The sequence below is a fragment of the Hipposideros armiger genome, unplaced genomic scaffold (assembly GCF_001890085.2).
Source record: "Hipposideros armiger isolate ML-2016 unplaced genomic scaffold, ASM189008v1 scaffold_35, whole genome shotgun sequence".
NCBI classification, from domain to species: Eukaryota; Metazoa; Chordata; class Mammalia; order Chiroptera; family Hipposideridae; genus Hipposideros; species Hipposideros armiger.
In genome coordinates, this window is record NW_017731385.1 from 5,916,052 (window position 1) to 5,934,566 (window position 18,515).

The 18,515-nt window shown below is 41.8% G+C and overlaps 1 protein-coding gene across 1 annotated transcript in view; it reads right to left on the reverse strand.

Annotated features, from left to right (window-relative positions):
• Positions 1-18,515, reverse strand: part of TARS3 (threonyl-tRNA synthetase 3) — a 48,510-nt gene that overhangs the window by 9,842 nt on the left and 20,153 nt on the right. Inside the window, exons 6-12 of the mRNA XM_019637852.1 lie at positions 17,474-17,591; positions 14,673-14,737; positions 12,870-12,948; positions 11,916-12,062; positions 10,954-11,052; positions 4,515-4,681; positions 2,722-2,884 (exon numbers count right to left, since the gene is read on the reverse strand). Coding sequence (XP_019493397.1) covers positions 2,722-2,884; positions 4,515-4,681; positions 10,954-11,052; positions 11,916-12,062; positions 12,870-12,948; positions 14,673-14,737; positions 17,474-17,591 — 838 coding nt within the window. The remainder of the gene's footprint in view (positions 1-2,721; positions 2,885-4,514; positions 4,682-10,953; positions 11,053-11,915; positions 12,063-12,869; positions 12,949-14,672; positions 14,738-17,473; positions 17,592-18,515) is intronic.

Here is an 18,515-nt window from a genome sequence, read left to right on the forward strand (position 1 = left end):
AGCCGCAGTGAGTGGCCATCCAGAAGCCGGGGACTGATGTGCCTCACCCGGGAAGAGCACAATGATGGTGCCACCTTGGGCCAGTGAAGCAACGTCCTCCACAACTAGACTGAAGAACAAAAGGATAGCAACTTGTCTGTTCCCTTTTCCCCAATTCCCCAATAAAAATCTTTAACAAAAATCATAATAAATTTTCATGTCATAGAACTAACGCATGTTTTCAGGGTAGGGTACTCTCAGGGACACTGTTTGATTGTTCTCTGTTCCTTACTTGGGTTGCAATTGCATTGGATTGTCATGGAATGCCACCAGGTGTGCACGGGCTGCCTGAGGCCTCCAGCCCAGGGCAGGGGGCTGGGGGCACGCCACCATGAACAGTGCTGCCCAGAAGGGGGAAGGGCTGCTGCCCAGAGGAAGTGCGAGCTGAGAGGCAGAGGACAGGGAAGGGTCCTCTGTGGAGAGGTAGGGCGGGGACTCTCTGGGAGCAGAGGAAATACTGAGAGTGAAAGTCCAGAGGGCAAGGGGGCAGGCTCCACGGGGAGCCCACAGGGGTGGGGGGCGGGGGTAGGTGATCAGGCCAGGTGGGCAGGGGCCATGGAAAATGAAGTGCCTACAAAGCCAGAGTCAAGTCTACTCTTTTTAGCAGGAGAGTAATGGAAACCCGATGAAGGGTGTTTTTAGCAGATAACGCAATCCAGTTTGTTCTTTTGAAGTGTGGGAAATGGATTGGCAAGGCTGAAAGAGAGGCCCATTTGATGGAATTTCAGGAGCGAGATAATGGTGGCCTGAGCCTGACAGAAGCCCCTGGAATGCAGAGTGATGTGTTTGCGGGTGACTATCCTTTCACTCACTAACTGGCAGTAATTAGTCATGTGCTACGTAAGCACTATGATGGATGCTGGCAATTCAGGAAGGAAGGACATTGTTTAGGGAAAACTATTAATAGGGCTTGTGATGAACTGGACATGAGAGGTGAAGAGTACAGGATGCCTGGGTTCCTGGCCTGGGCAGTGGAGAGGACGCTCATGCGGCCCCAGGAGGACGAAGCGGTGTGGGAAGCAGAATGGGGGCTGAGTTTGGACATGGCCAGTGGGAAAGGAGCACGTGATGGCCAAGCAGACACTCCACTAGACCCTGTCTGATTGACAGCTGGAGCTCAGAGGGAAGCCAGAGAGCAGAGTGAGCAGAGCAGAGCTGGGGGGGGGGGGCGGGGAAGGCCCATTTAAATGCAAATGAATGGCGCCAGCAAAAATAGAGACACTTAGGAGAAGGGGGACAACCAACCAAGGAAGGACCTGTACCTGTCACTATGGATTAGTCTGAATTTTTAAGAAGTTTTACCAGTGGGATTGTACATCGCATGCTCTTTGGCTTCTTTCACTGAGTATAATTATTCTGAGATACATCTGTGTTGTTGTATGTATCAATAGACCATTCCTTTCTATGCCTGAGTAGTTTTCCACTGTATGGACACAGCACAGTTTACACATTCACCAATTATTGGGCTTTAATGTTGTCTCTGTATCTTGGCTATTTCAAATAAAGCTGCTCTGAACACTTGCATACAAGAGTTTCTATGGACATGTGCTTTCTTTTTCGCTTGGGGACAAAAAAAGGGTGAGGCCACTGGATCACATGGTAGGGTGTGTTCTCACTTAAAGAAACTGCCAAACTATTTTCTAGTCATCGTACCATTTTCCATCCCCATGACCAACGTACGAGATTTCCAAGTTCATCCACGTCCTCAACACGTTATCATCAGTCCTTTTAATTCTGACCATTCTCACAGGGGGGGAGTGGTAGCTCATTAGGTTTTACATTTTGTATTGTTTTTCTTTTTTCCATAGCATGATTTCTGACCTGTTATTATTTTTTCTTCTGCTCACTTCTAATGTAATTTGCTCTGTGGTTTTTTTTTTGTTTTGTTTTTAGTTTATTAACTAAATAAAAGTCAAGGTTTTTGATTTGGAACCATTCTTTTTTTGTAATGTAGGAACACAGTGCTAGAAATGTCCCTCTAAGTGCCATTTTAATGGCATCCCATATATTTTGACGTGTTGTACTTCCTTTCCATTTCATTTGGTATATAATATTTTCTAATTTTCCTTTTGGTTTATTCTCTGACACATGTGTTGTTTAGAAATGCGTCATTTACTTTCCAAATATTTGAGGATTTTCCAGTTTTCTGTTTTTGATTTCTACTTTAATTCCGCTGTGACCAGAAGACACATGAACTAAAGCCTTTTCAACTTACTGAGGCTTGTTAGACAGCCAGAATATTGTCTATCTTGGTCAGTGTTCTCTGTACACTTTCAAAGAATGTGTGTTCTGCTGTTATTGGTTTGAGTGTTCCATAAATGTCAATTAGGCTCTTCGCATGACAATTTTAATTTGAATTACCATGAAAACCTGCAAAAAATAAACTCTAATTTCTAGGCAATACTGAAAAACAAAAACATCCAAAGTTCTACCAAACCCTTCAAACATGAAACTTAATGCATTTATAACAAAACTGGAAGAAGCTTGTAAGGGAAAAAATAAATTTCATGTCAAGAGATGACAGATTTATGACCCAAATTAGAAAACTGCAAAAACGTGAGAGCGGAATGAGACCTCAGAGATTAGACCAAACGTCTTCAGTGACTCTGAAAAACTAAGAAACGTGTCTGAGGCAACACGCCGAGTTTGTGCCGACCATTCTCTTGCTGTTTTATTCCTTACCTGCTCCACTGTGCAGAAGATGTGAGCGTCATCCTGCTGGAAGCGTCTAACTCGGGTCAAGCCACTTAAAGTTCCTGACAGTTCATTTCTATGAAGAACTCCAAAATCTGCAAATCTAATAGGCATTTCCCTCCAGGATCGCGGACGATGGGCAAACATTAGGCTAGAAAAGATGCAGTGATGCACAGCTTTTACTTAGCATGGAAAGATTGTGTAATTATCTAAACATTAATAAATTACAATTAAGCCTCAAGATTTGTAAACACCTTATCCTGGTTCTCAGATCACCACTTTTAAAAAAAAGCTGCTTCTCCTATGAATTACTGAACCTTGAATTTACATTACTACACCACTCTAAGAAAGAACCCTGCCTATTATCTCTTCCAGAGATGCTGGTCCCTGTTCCCATTCACCCAGTGAATTTCCACTTACCTTTTACAATTCCCTTCAAAGTCTCTTACATGAAGCCCTCCTGGACACTTCTCCAGACAGGCTCCCAAAATGCCTGGAACATACCCGTTTCGACACTGGGCTCCTTTTTTATAACTGACTTTCTATACATCTGTTCTGACCTTACTCTGTTCTGAGGAAATGGACTGTGTCTTAATCACCTCTGTACTCCTAGCACCAAGCACTGTGAGCACTCGGCTAATGTTCTCTGCTGAATAAATGACCCCTGTTCTCAGAAAGCACTCCTGGCCCCCACATCCCATCACCAATAAGCCACCTAGAGCTTGCTTTCTTATTCTCAGGCATGAAAATACAAAAGTACATTCTCTACTTTCACTCAGCCTTTCTTAGAATGATAGTTGAAACCACAGGCTACAGCTTCAAATGGACCTTAATGGGAAAGTGAGTTAAGAAGTTGTTAACGCAAGTCTGGGTTAGCCTCCACCTTCTGTCTACAAAGGGAGGTTACAGACTATTTACATGCCAGTTGTCACAAAGTTAAAGGTCAGTATATCTTGTTCATATGCTGTCATCATGAAGCCGAACTTCTTTCAGTCTTTACTGAAAAAGGCAAAGAGCTTTCTTCAATATTCAGAGGTTTGTTTTAGTAGTTTCCTTCTAAGGCCAATTTACTCGAAACTATGTATGTTGATGATACAAAGCTACCATAGTTGGGGTATATTTTGTAAATAATTGAGTCTGTTCACTTCCAATTGTAAAATCTGCTTGTCTCAGTAACAAGGTTGAATTTGCATACCAACTTTCTGATAATTACACACTTTCGTAGAGTCAAGACAATACTGATTGTCATATGTACCATTATTTTACGTAGCACTAAGAAAGAAGACCCATTAAATAAATTATGACAGAATGCTAGGATGCCCTCAATTATAGATGTCTCCCAATTTCAAAGACGGCGAAATGTGGGCGGGAAAGCTTCATTGATTCCAAGTTATCCAAGTAGCCCATTCATTATGACGTCACTGGTGTTGTTATAACCCCCCAAACAATACATAAGAACGAAGTGTTCCATAAACATGTATATTTGAAGTTTATTATTATTATGAAGACAAGTATAATTTATAAAATTTATACATATCTCTACGAAGCAGAAACAATTAAATGGCTTCAGCTAACATTTCACACCTGCCAAAGAGCAAACATATTTAACTAGTAAATTCACTCTACAGAATGAAATAACTTGGTAAAGACGACTACTAACTACACTATATTAAAGGAATCCCTTAACGCCAAAAAGCAAATGTGTAATCACACTAACGCTGACTGTGATGGAGGGCACCCTGCGCTCTTATGCAAAGATCTGCCTGACGGTCAACACTCACCAGTGCCCTGGACAATTCATGGGCTTAAGGGCAAAAGTGTCCTTCTCAACGTTGAAGGTAAACATGTTCGCGCTGTAATGCTGCCAGTGGCCCGACGCTTCCCAGAGCTTGCTATTGTACATGTTGGGAGAGAGCACTTCCGTGAAGTTCCGGCGGTGATACTCCTCCTTTAAGATAAATGCGCTGAGTTAAAATCATCTCTGATGGATCACAGAGCTGTGCGAAGTGACGCTGTGTGCAAGAGGCTTTAAACTTGAGATTATGTCTTATGTCGATTCCTGAGGAATGGGCCCTCAGTTTTAGATGCAGTGCTTTCTGGATCATGAAAGAAAGATGAATGTATGCTCAGTGCAATTTTCACACGTTTTTCATTGCAAAAATGCGTCGTGACTTTTCCGACAACCCAATGTATTTATTTTACAGTATACAACAGTATATACTACATAATGTTTTAATTCTTTGAAAATTAGTAATTGAAATAATATATATAAATTATATATATAAACTTTGTATAACTCCAAACTCCAAAATCATCCTATATTCTAGATAAACAGCAGGTTTTTTCTCTACTGCAAAGGTAGAATAATTTTTATAACTCAATAAGCCTGAATGCCATGCTGCATGTTAATTTACAGTTTTGATCAATTTAGTTTTAAATAGAAATGAAGTTGAGAGTTTTAATCCGTAACACTTTTAAGTAGTTGGTGTCTATTAAGTGATGAGCTGGCTTCTTTCCCGCCCTATTAACAACTTCTTTCTAATTCAAACATTGGGAACAAGAAAAGTGTCTTGATTTCATTCAAAGTTCTTATTTTATTTAAACTGCTTTTTTCTTCCAAATATCAATTTGGTGATCTTTGTTGGGTGTTCCTTAGATTCTCAACATTTGCAAATCACTTAATGGGCGCTTGGCACAAATCTAGACCATTATTAGCTAAGTTAAAAAAAAAGATTTCTTAACATTACAAAAGTATAAAGCAGCATCTTAAAATTGCTAACAATGGCTTATATCACTGAAATTCAGGGATATTATCTGTCAGCCTTCAGCAGAGCATCATTTCAGTCCTATGGTGGATAGCTTGGGTCTCGGCCACCTAGTAAGCTGCTTTTCCTACCTTTGGTTAAATTAGAAAATTGTAAGAAAATTATACATCATGACAAATGGCAGTAATTATTTGGTGGCTAAGTCAGATGGCTCTATATGTTCAGATTAAGCAAAGTCCAAAAAATTAAATGACTTTTTGTGTGTGTGTTTGATTTTACTAGAGACAGTAAAGCTCTAGCTTTACATCTTGACTCAGCAGATAGGAATTAAACTCCATTCTGGATACAATCACGTTAGAAATGTATGTTTTGTGAAGGCGTTTGGAAGTGATTTTAAATGATGCCCTATGAGGGAAAGTGTCTTTATGGCTACAACTTACTTTGTGTGGTTTAGCAAAAAGCAACTACTACATTTATTTATACAATATATACATATATGCATACTGTCCTATCTTTATAATGAACATGTTTTATATATAATATATGTATATTATATATATACTATATATAATATATATATTACATATATAGTTTCACCTCTTAACACACACACAAACACATATGTAAGAGAGAAAACAAATTGGCAAAATGTAAACAACTGAGGAATCCAGATGAAGGAGACATGGATGTTTACTGTACTGCACTTTAACTTTTCTGCAGATTTGAAGTTTTCAAAAGAAAAAGTTGGGGGCGGGAGGAGGACATAGCTGATGCTATGCCATCAATTTCTTTCTCTACAGAGTAAATGCAATGCAGTGCTTGCAGGGTCCAGTCATGGGGCTCGAGCAGTCTACTGCTCAGTCTGGCCTCCCGAAGAAATCCTGACAGCTTATTGTGAAGATTAAAAATCCAGTTTCAGGGATGGCTGGTTAGCTCAGTGGGTTAGAGCACAGGCTCATAACACCAAGGTTGCCAGTTCCATCCCCACATGGGCCAAGGACCTGCGCCCTCCATAACTAGATTGAAACAACTACTTGACTTGGAGCTGATGGGTCCTGGAAAAACACACTGTTCCCCAATAAAATTCTAAAAAAAAAATCCAATTTCATCCCTGAAGTGATCATTTCAGGCTGCTGGAGGTACAGAACACTACCTGTGCCTGATGATCTGGCCACCTGAAAACACTTAAATAGCACCTACGTGTCAGTCTCATAGAGAAATGCTGTTAAGTACTTTTTCATAACTAAAGCAATTCCACGTAAGCAGCTCCTTCCGCAAACCACACTAAAGTAACAGTAGAGTCTGTATTAGTCTACAGGCCAAAGAGAAAAGGAGAGGAGCTGGAAGTTATAGACTTTAGAATCTGGAAAAGAGGTGAACAATTGCCTCAGCAGACCTGGGAAGTGAAACTAAATGGGAGAATCCCAAAAGCAGGCTTACTTTAGCTGGATCGAGATTTCTAAGATGCATATTTTTAAGGCATTGGTCCTGTCTTGTTTCTTAGTGTTTTCATGAAAATTTCAGTGCCATACTGATACCCAGTTCTATGTTTATGTCTTTTTCTCTCTGGAAACTTTTAAGATCTTTTCTCTATCCCTAAAGCTTTGGAATATCTCAGTAATGTGCCTTGGTGCCCAAGGATAGAATGCTTTCAGCAAAAAGCCCAGATATACTGAGAATGGGGAGCTGACTATGTCTTGCCCACTTGAGGCCCCCTCTGCTATTGAACTAAAAGGCAGAGAATGACTTACTCTCCTGGAAGGATGACTGACCCCAGTATTGGGGGGGATTGTGCTGCTGTGATATGATGGACTTAGGGGGACTGCATCTGGGATACAGTGAGGAGCCATTAGCATTTCCATACCCAACAGTGATGGGCCCTGGGGACCCCGGCGACCCACTCAAGACAGGGTCACTAAGAACATGGATCCTCTGGGAAGAAGGTTTGGGTCATCTACTGGTACAGGTTGAATTGTGTGTTCCCCCACCACCACCACAAAAAAAGATATGTTGGAGTCCTAACCCCTAGGACCTCAGAAGGCAACTTTTACATGGAAACAGGGTCTTTACAGAGATGATCAAGTCAAGATGAGGTCCTTAGGGTGGGTCCTAACCCAAAAGTACTGGTGTCCTGATAAAAAGGGGACATTTGAAGAGAGACAGCCACATGCAGAGGGAAGATGACGTGAAGACACAGGGAAAGTGCCATGTGAAGAAAGAGCACTGACCAGCCAAGGAACAGCAACAGTGACTGACGAGCCACCAGCTGCTGGGAGGAGGCAGGAAGGATCCCCTCCCAGGCCTCAGAGGGAACACGGCTCCCCGACACCCCGACTTCACACTTCTGGCTCTAGAACTGCGAAACAATATATTTTTGCTGTTTTAAGCCACTTGGTTTACAGCACTTCGTTAGGCACCCTGGGAAAGTAATACCTCCACCAAGTAAATCACTGTTCATCGAGGAGCTGGTGGGCCAGGAAACATGGCATGGCTGGTGGGAGACGGGCGCTGGTTTGTCCACTCAGGCCTTGTTCCATCTGCAGAGCGTGGGGCTGGAGCCATCAGGTTTAGTTATTTCCTTTCCCTGTATCCTTACATGAAAAGCATTGACAGTGGCAACGTCACAATTCAGATTTTAGGTGCAATGGAACTGACATCACAGCATGATGACACATTGGCTGACGGGACTTTGGACAAAGAAACAAATGTCTTCACCAAGCAGAAGACAGAAATGGACTCTGAGTAGCAATGGGGCTGGGCCGTGCTGGTCATTCTCCATTTGCCCCCCACCCCGTCCTGCCCCATACTGATCTATTTTCCTCCCTTCTATGCCCTGCTCCGTGTCCCCCAAAGCTTACTTCTATGGACTCCATCACCAGGCTTACCTGCCTTCTGACTTCTGGTTGAGTTTGACCAATGAGATTCCAGAAGGATTCAGCAGATGGGAGAGGTGAGGGGTCAGGGTATTCACTCCCCTCCCCACTCCCTCCTTGCCTCAGGTTCATTCTGTCTCTGGCTCTGATCTCCAGTTAGAGCTTCTGTGGGGCGACCTCTCTTCCAGGGCTTGGAGCTCTGTCCGGATTCTGAGGATACTATTGTTTCTCCTCACCCCCTCAGGCCCAGGAGTGGGTTTAAGGGGGATCACCCCTGGGTGCTCTAGCACCCCATTAGTTACTTCAACCAGGCCCCCACCTCTGTACATAATTCCTTCATGAGACTCTCTTCAGTTAAACCCGACTGCACCTGGCAGGACTCTGCACGAGAGGGAAGTGTTTTGAGGTTTCACATATCTGTGAAGACGAGTTTGATTTGGAAATGCACTGAATCCAAGGTTGTGGGAACGTGAAGCAAAAATTCTCCAAGTGGGTGGTTGACGTAATACGAGGGAAGACACTGTCCTCTCCACTCCATGGTCTCAGACACGCATCAGTGGAACAGGCAGATTCCAGGAAACTTAAAAAGTGTGACTGAAGCGAGTTTTATAAGGACCCCTTATACATTGCTGGTGGGAATACAAAATAATGGGCACTTTAGAAAACAGTTGGCATGTTCTTATAAACATAAATGGACCATATAACCCTGGAAATCACACTCCTGGGTATTTACCTGAGTAATATTAAAAGCTGTACTCATACAAAAACCTGTACTGAGAAAGCTACTTGGAGGTACACATGCGCCATTTCTTATATAATGGCAAGAGGACTCCAAGGGCAGAACCAGGGCCCCAGGGGGACAAAACTGAGTTTTAATCATTATGCATTTCTTGACCCTGGAGCCTCTGCAGTTAATTTTATATACAATATCTAGCACATAATAACAAATCTCTAGCTATGGGAAGAGGCAAGATCATATGACAGAAAACCAAGAGAGAGAATCAGGTGAAGTACCTTAAAATTTTTGTGACTTTTTTTTTGGCATGAAAAGGCCAATTTCTTCAGACAAGGGTATCTGGGCATTCAAAGTTGCCTGCCTCATCTGAGTATGCCAAATGTTCCCACGATAAGACTCCAGGGCACAGTCCGTCCCACCAGTGCCCTCACCTTAATATAGGAGAGCAAAGGGGTTATGTGTTTAAATGGCTGTACAACTCTGAGGCTCATACAATCAAACCTTGGGCCTGACCATCAGCCATGTCTGTCTTGCATCTATAAAAGCAAGAATTCCTTTAGGGCCACCACAGAGGCTTCCTATTTATTCTTTCCACATTGCACCCTCAATCTACAGAGTCCAAGGTGCCAGGGGCTGTGTTGGTTTTCCAGCAAAGACAGCACATCCAAAATGCTAGCTGTGATGGTCATCAGCACCTGCTGAAGTCTCTGGTAACATTCTGTGGTTCCTCAGGTCTCACCTCCCTTCCCTCTGAGCTCCTATCATGGCTTCACATTGGCCAATCCCTATGGAAGGTAGGTAGCCCAGGTGAGGAAGTCCATAGAGGTCAGCTTCCAGGAGCACAGACCAAGAAAAGAAGGAAGGAAAACAAGACCAGTGATTCCAAGAATAACCAGCACATGCCATGTACCCTTTTCTCAGGAAGTTACTGAGGAAAGTGCTCCCCCAAATTAGAGGGCTAAGCAAGGAAGAGGAAGATGCGGGATCAGGAAGGAAGGGAGTCAGCGTAGAAAAGACAAAAGGGGGAGTAGCCAGGATAAGGATGAAAAGAAGTCCTAAGATATCAGTTGGTAAGAATCTTAGAGCAAGTTAATTCTGGAGTGAGAAGGCCCAATTTGAAGAAAAAAAAAAAGGTTTATGGAGCGGTTACCCGAATCATGAGAATATGCTGCAAGGAGTTTCAGATTTTTGAGAGAAAGTTGAGGATACATTAGTGATAGGCACACAGAACACTGAGTAAATGAAAATTTTAGGTAATTATTAATCATAAGAAAGACAAAAGGCCCAAGAGAGGAAATGTGACCCTAGCAGTGCACATGGACCACCTCTGAAGAATGTCTACAGTACACGTCCTGTTGAACACTTTCTAACCTCTGAACTCGTGTCACAGGAGTACTTTACAGAATTGTGTTTCACCTTTCGCTCTGGACCCAGAACACCTGGAGTCATGTCACAGGCCATGGAGGAGCCCCCCCTGGTCCATGGGCCACATTTCAGAAGCAGGGCTTCTCAGCTCAGCATTCTGTGCGGGTAGGACACCTCCTCCTTCTTCTTTCACAGGATGTTCCCCACTTGGGCTAATGCTTATCCTTGCATTGTACATGCTCTAGAAGCTTCTATGCATGACAGAAGCATTTCATAAAATTCAAGAATGCATTTAACTTAGGGAAAATAGAAATTACCTCAATGTTTTTAGGAGAAGGCACAATCCAGTATTTCTCGTTTAGTTCAAAATTCTTAGTATTACTAAAATAAAATTAATGGAAAGACTTGACCATTTTACTATGAGAGAAAAGGGTAAAATGTACAGTGGAGTTGAATAAGAATATTTGAGAAATTAACTTACTCGTATGAAATCCATAAGTGTGTTATAAATGAAGGCTCCTCTGGGAAGAAAAAAACAGCTTCCAGGGCTCAGGTCATGGAAAAAGAAAAGTTCTTGTTCCTAGAGGAAAACAATATTGCATTTCAAACTCACTGGTGTTAATATTTACTGTCCAGATGTGATTGGCCAGGGGTCACATACCCACTCACTTGCCATTTCCACCTTCTAATAACTGACATTCCAAAGTACCTCAATACTTGTATATAACTAGATGCAATAGCACAAGGAACATCACAATTCATGTTTATGGTCGCTTAGCTCTGAACTTAGCTTTGATTTCACCTTTGTTTTACTGTTAATTCCTTATTTGGCACCTTGGAGGATGGATCCCATGAGCAGACAACATGGCAAACAGATAATAAATAGTCACTGTTGCATGGGCTTTACGTGATGGTGGTCAGCATCATGGCTGTCACACACTGAGAGCCTCCCTCATGCGGCCGCCATCGTCCAGTGTCTGCCCTCACGTCAGCCCGGTGAGGCTACCCAGCAAGAGATGGGACATGGAGTGCCTACCATAAGGGGGACACGAGGCCCAACATATAACAGCTCGGAAGTGGCAGGACTAGGTTAAAACCTGGGCCGACCTGCTTTCAAATCTCATTCTCTTTCTGCTCTGCTCCCCAAATACGAAGTATGTAATCAAAGTACATACAAGTTTTTAAACACGTGATTTTTATATCATGATAAATATGAGAAGAGGGTGTAATTTTTAAAATTTTCTGAAGGTTACAGGAAGGAAAGAGGTTAGAAGATATTGGGGTATTAGCATGAAAGAACTCGGCAGTAAACTTTAAATACTAGCAAAGGAGAAGATAGGAGAAAAGGAGAAATATTATTTTTCAAGCATAGTTTTATGAGACATAATCTAAGCCAACAAAGCAATGCCCCCATCCCAACAGTGACTGGCATGTGCGGCCTACCTTCCCGACTTTCCTGTGATCTCGGCTCCTGGCTTCCTCTCGGAACTTTTCCCAGGTTTTCATCATCTTGTTATCAGGAAAGGATATCCCATAGATCCTCTGCAGTGTTTCCATTTCAGAATTGCCCTCCCAATATGTTGAAGAATTCTAAACATCACACAGGATATTGGTAAACATATCAAACATTGGGTTATAAGTAAAATCAGTCTTAAACATGAACACACTTTTCCACTGCGGCATCAACATACAATAGCTTATTAAAATATGACTTTTTTGTAGTGCTGGAAAGAATCTTAAGTCGGTTATAACTAAACCATCCCAGCTTAATCAGTAAACTATGTAAAGAGTCTGCAGTGGATTCTAGGAATGAAAGAGTGGAAAGAAGAGATGATAAACAGCAACTGCGACCACCACAAGCGGGCAGCAGAGGAAGATGCAGGGCGTCAAGGTCGCCCTTGCTGCTCCATGGCTGATGGCTAAGAACAGTGCTGTCACCAAGCCCGCATCCACCTGTGAGAAAGCCAAGGCCCGAGGGTCAGGACAGCGGTCAGCCCCAGGCCTCTGGGTTTCCTGGGCCTCCCCATCATACCCCCATGTCCCCTTTTGGTTTTTTCTTTTCTGTACATATTCTACATACAGGTAAATGTTCTTGCTCACATTAGGGCCATTCAAGAAAGCCACAGTATGCACAACAAAATGTCTTCAAGAATCATACAAAAGAAATGCATTGTGACACTTACAGTAAGGCTAAATGGTAACTAAAAGCTATAGATAATGTCCTAATTACCAAAATTCTAAAAAATTATACATTTTTTAGAAGCCCATGTAACAATCAAATAATGAAGTGTTTTTTAAAATAGCATGATGTTTAGATTATAAAAGGTATGACTGAAAGTCCTAATTATCTCGCCAAGTTAACCTAAAGTTTGCTATATTAAAACAACTTACCCTTACCTTGAAAATTTTTATGGTTTTAATTTTTCCAGTGTGTCTTACATGGGGGCCTTTACAAAGGTCAATTAGTGAACCGCACCTATAATAAAAGATTTAAGACATGAAACTGTAACATAACACAGTTATAGTTTTTTGGACTATTTATTATAAACCATGTTCTCATATATTTTAAGTGAAGGATTTCACTTATTTGTAGGCCTGGGGCAATTTTTAACTTAGGGGCAATTTAAATTAAGTTTAAGTTTAGGGTAGAGGAAAGAGGCAGTTTATCTAGTCTCAGATCCCAGACTTCTACCCTTTGCTCCCATTCGAAAGTTCCAGAAGCTTCTGAAAGAAACTGCACACAGGACCCACTTTTCATTGTCCCTCCCAAGGCTCTTCAAAACCTTCCACTGCTAAAAAATGAAAAAGCCATTTCCCTGCCCATGCTAATTTTCAAAACAAAAATTATATGAAATTGATACGAAATGCATTAACTTGATACTTTACCTTAAAAATAAATTTCACCAAACCCATAGAATGCACAATGCCAAGAATGAACCCTAATGTCAACTGGGACTCTTGAGTGATGATGATGTGTCACTGTAGGCTCGTCAGTTGTAATAAACGTGCCCCTCTGATGGGAGAAGTTGATGGGGGAAGTGGGGAGGGGAGGCTATGCATGTGTTGGGGAGGAGGGTAAGGGATCCTCCCCTAAACTTTGCTATGAACTTAAAACTGCTCTAAAATATAAAGTCTCTTAAAAAGATAAATAAACGTCAAGGGTTTTTGTTTGTTTTGAGGCCCTCTGGGTTTCTGACAAAATGCCTAATTTTTTCTCGGTTTTTTGAAACACAGCACTGACTTAGAATGCCAATCTCAGGCAAAGTTTAGCTGAGCGATGACAGTGCTACCAAAACACACAGGGCTGTAGCTGGGATTAATTATGCATGAAAGAGCCAGGACCCACAAATCTCAATAAGCACAGGCTTCTCTACAAGTAGAGAACCGTGAACAGAGGCAAAATACTAGTAACACAGGTCAGAGGGAAGGTTATGTAACATTAACCAATTTAAGGAAAATTTAGTAAAGAAAGTAGTTGTTTCTTAACTAGTCCAACCAATTTTAAATATTTTTAAAGTTCGCTGGTGAAAATATCAACAATTACTAAGAATACATAAAGGGACTGGACTTTTCATCAAAGTAGGATGAAGCTTTAAATGTGAAAATGGCATTTCTTTGAATGACCAGGCTTTATACATTGTTCTCTGTCCAGAATGAAGATAGTAAATCATTGCTGAGAGGAATGGAAGGCATGCCTAATTAGCACAATCAATATGAATCTTTAATTAGTATTCAACACTAATCAATACTCTAATCTAATAATACTCTAAATAATCCCATAGAAATAATCCATTTTTTTCTATGAGTGTGGCAAGAGGCAGCGAACCAGTACGTGAGGAGATGGCCCATAATGGCTCCAACTGTCCCTCTAATGAGAACGTGGGAGGATAAAACAGGAAGCCCTTTCCCTAACAGCTCCCCAAAATGTAAGGTGCTGGGCAAGCACAGTCTAACCCACAGGGAGAAAGATGCTGTTACAGATAAACATCCAGGAAACAAAACCTGGGTTTCAGGACCGTCCTGGTAAACACAAACGAGAAAATAACGTCCTTTCGGTGATAGCATTTGCAAGTCCCTAACTAAAGTAGTATGTCAACTATGCAAATTCACAAATGGTCCAGCCACCCAAAGACGAACTGCTTCTACTGCTGAAGCCTTCAACTTCACCACTGAGCAGTGTTTAGAATTTACGCACTTTACCTGTACACTGTGGTAGTTGGAGTGTTAACCTTCTCATTCAGGATGCGGCATTTAAACTTACTGTACTGCAAAGAAAAATATATTTACATGTTATTACACGAAATGTTTAAGTGCAAAAAAACGTTTTCCTTTTTGCAACACACACTGAATGGTGTTTACTAGGTTCTAGGTGCTAAGACCTGGGGATACAAAGAGCTCACAGTCTAAGCAGTACTGTCCAGTATGGGGACCTCGAGGCCACATGGCCACTGAGCACTTGAAATGCAACTAATCTGAAATGAGACATGCTGTCAGTGCAAAACACACTGGATTTCAGAGGTCTAATGTGAAAGAAAGGGTGCGCATTAGCTCATTAGTTCTTGTTTATACTGGTGACATGTTGAAGTGGTATTTTGATACTACTGGGTTAAATAAAATATTATAAAAATTAATTTCACCTTTCTTTTACTTGAAAAATGTGGCTACCAGGAAATTTAAGATTACCTACATAGCTCAGATTTGTGTATTACATTACATTTCTGTTTGGATGGCACTGTTTTAGAAGATTCCAATTTTAGCTACATGAAACAAAATTCTGTGGACACAGCTACATTACTGTGTATAAAAACAAAGTTTATAGTAAATGATATCATTCCATTTGAACACTTAACAGCTACTTTTCTTTTCATTACTGTTATCATGGTGCTGGGAAACTTAAGAGTAAGCAACAATTTAGAGGGGTAGTTGTCAGAAAGAAAAAAATAGGTTTGCTTGATTTAACTGTTTCATATGCATATGTTCAAATCAAATCACCTTTCTTTAAAAGGTTTGATTGAGTTTAGTTCTCAATCCACAGAATGGGAGAAAAGAATTGCAAGTCACATAGCTGATACAGCATTAATATCCAGAATATATAAAGAACTATATAATTCAACAACAGAAAACAACAACCCATTTCAAAATGGGGAAAAGGCTTGACATTTCTCCAAACCAAATATACAAATAAATGACCAATAAACACATGAAGAGATGCTCAAGATTGTTAGTTATTAGAGAGATGCAAATTAAAACCATGATAAGATCCTACATCACACCCATCAGGATGGCTTTTATCAAAAAACAAAACAGAAAATAACACGTGTCAGCAATAATGTGGAGAAATTGGAACCCTTGTGCACTGCTGGTGGGAATGTAAGATGGTGAAGCTGTGTGGCTAACAGTATCACATTTGCTCAAAAAATAAAATAGAATTTCCATGTAATTCAGCAATTCCACGTCTGGGTATGTACCCAAAAGAACTGAAAGCAGGGTCTCAAACAAATAGGACAAACCCTGACTGATTCCATTTATATGAGGTTCTAAGAGTAGTCAAATTTACAGAGACAGAGAGAGGGGAAGGGGGATGGGAAGTTAGTGTTTAATGGGTACAGGGTTTAGTTGGTGAAGATAAAAACTCTGGAGACAAACGGTGGTGACGGCTGCACAACAATGTGAATGTACTTACTGCCACAGAACTGCACAGTGGTTAAGATGGTAAATTTTGTGTTTTGAATATTTTACCATGAAAAAAGAGTAGCTGTAACTTTTACCAAACCTAAATCTATATTTTTCATTAAGTCCACAAAACTAACAATATTGTGCTTTCAAATTATGTGCTTTCTCTTGATATGTATGAGTTAAAAAATAAATCAAGAATATATATATATGTATATATATATATATATATTTATATACACACACATATATGCTTAAGATTTTTATTGGGGAATTGGGGGATGGGAACAGCGCTGGGGAATTGGGGGAAGGGGAACAGACAAGTTGCTGTCCTTTTGTTCTTCAGTCTAGTTGTGGAGGACGTTGCTTCACTGGCCCAAGTTGGTACCATCATTGTGCTCTTCCCGGGCGAGGCAGATCAGTCGCCGGCTTCTGGACAGCCTCTCACAGAGGCTGCTGGCCGCTCATGCTAGCTGCTGGCTACACACGGTAGCCCATGGCAACCCACTGCAGCAGGGGCTGCAGCCTACGCCATCGCTGGCGACTCACGGCAGCCCAGCTCCAGGTTGAGCTGTTGTTCAGCATCTTAGCTGTAGAATGCAGTATCACTGGCCCTCATATGTGGGATCTGAACCGGGGCCCTCTGGCGTCCCAAGCCAGCTCTTAACCAACACGCCACTTGGCTAGCCCCAAGAATATATTTAAATACACTGGTCAAAACAATATAAAGGTAAGTTTATATTGGAAGTTTTTTACACAGGTTAAAATCTTTAAAAAATTTTTTTAACAGAAGGCCCCAAAGAAAAAAGAAAAAGCCAGAATTTTATATGGTATTATAAATATTGTTGTGGCGGCCGGTTAGCTCAGGTGGTTAGAGCACAGGCTCTTAACACCAAGGTTGCCGGTTTGATCCCTACATGGGCCAAGGAGCTGCACCCTCCACAACTAGGTTGAAGACAACTACTTGACTTGGAGCTGATGGGTCCTGGAAAAACACACTGTTCCCCAATAAAATTTCTTTTAAAATAAATAAATTAATTAAATAAATAAATATTGTTGAGTTCAGCAGTTAAACTATTAATACTCAGAATTAATCAGATTTATAAACACACATATGAAAGTTATTCACCAGGCCCTTTCACTACTTATGTTTGCATTAAAATTTTCAAGAAATGGTAGGGGAATATCACATTGAGTGACCAGTGACAACGGTTTAGAACAATTTGGTAAGCAACATCCAATTATTGGCCAAGAAAAAAAGTTGTCTATGTTACTTTTACTATTCCTAGCAACAGGTTTTCTTATTCTAACAACGTCTCCTGACTTACCTTAAACATTTCCAGGAGAACTTCCTTGCTGACTTCTAACCTTTCAAAAGGTTGCTTTTCTTTGAGGATGGCCTTACATATGTTCTCCAGCGCTGACAGCTCTGTGCTCGACACTGCTCTGAAAAGAACAGCATGTAAGAATCGACACTGATTTCTCAGACATCGTGCACGTTCCTTTAGGTGGGCCTCTGTCCTGCAGTCTTTCCACTGATTGACATGCTTTCTAAACTGAGGACTTTGGTTAATGTTTTATTGCCACCAGGACTTCAGAAAGCCAAACATTCATACACAAGGCAGGTAATCCTGTTTCTCAAAGAGGGAGGCTGAGGCAGGAACACATGAAGTGATCTGCCTTCAGTCTGCGACGAGGCCTGCAATTTGAAGAACACTGTTAGGATGTCCCCGAGACCCTAAGCTCCTCGATGGCCTGCCTACTGTGCCGTCTTCCTTCTCTTTCACACGATCAGATTGTATCCAAATGTGAGTTGTTCGTCCCCTCAACAGCCCAAGAGCTGGCTCCCTCTCTCCATTCTCTTCCCGGCTTCAATGTCACTTTACCCTTTCCTGACCACCTGCTTGTCACTGCACAGACCTGCCCACACCTGGTGTGGTTCCCTTCAGAGCCCTCACCACCACCTGGTGGTCAATGGCTGTGGGTTTACTGTCTGCCCCTCCCCCCCAAAACTAGACTGTTAGCTCCACAAAGACAGGCTGGCCTGGTCACTGCTCAGTCACCTGACCAAGCACAGAGCACACAGCAGGCAGTTAAAACTGTTGTGGAATGGCCCCTGCGGGGGGGGGGGGTTGTGATACAGGGGGCCGGAACAGCGGGTGAAGCTGACCAGGCCTGAGCAGGGACTGCAGAGGCCGGGAGCTCACTTGGGGAGGTCAGTTAAGCAGTGAGGAGGTGACAGGTAAAGACAAAATGCACACCAGGCAAGAGGCATTATGGGTCTAAATTAAGGCAGAAAGAGAGAGAAAGAGAGGAGGGCAGGAGAACTACTGAGGAGATAAAACTGGCAGGACTGGGTTGAGGACTGGG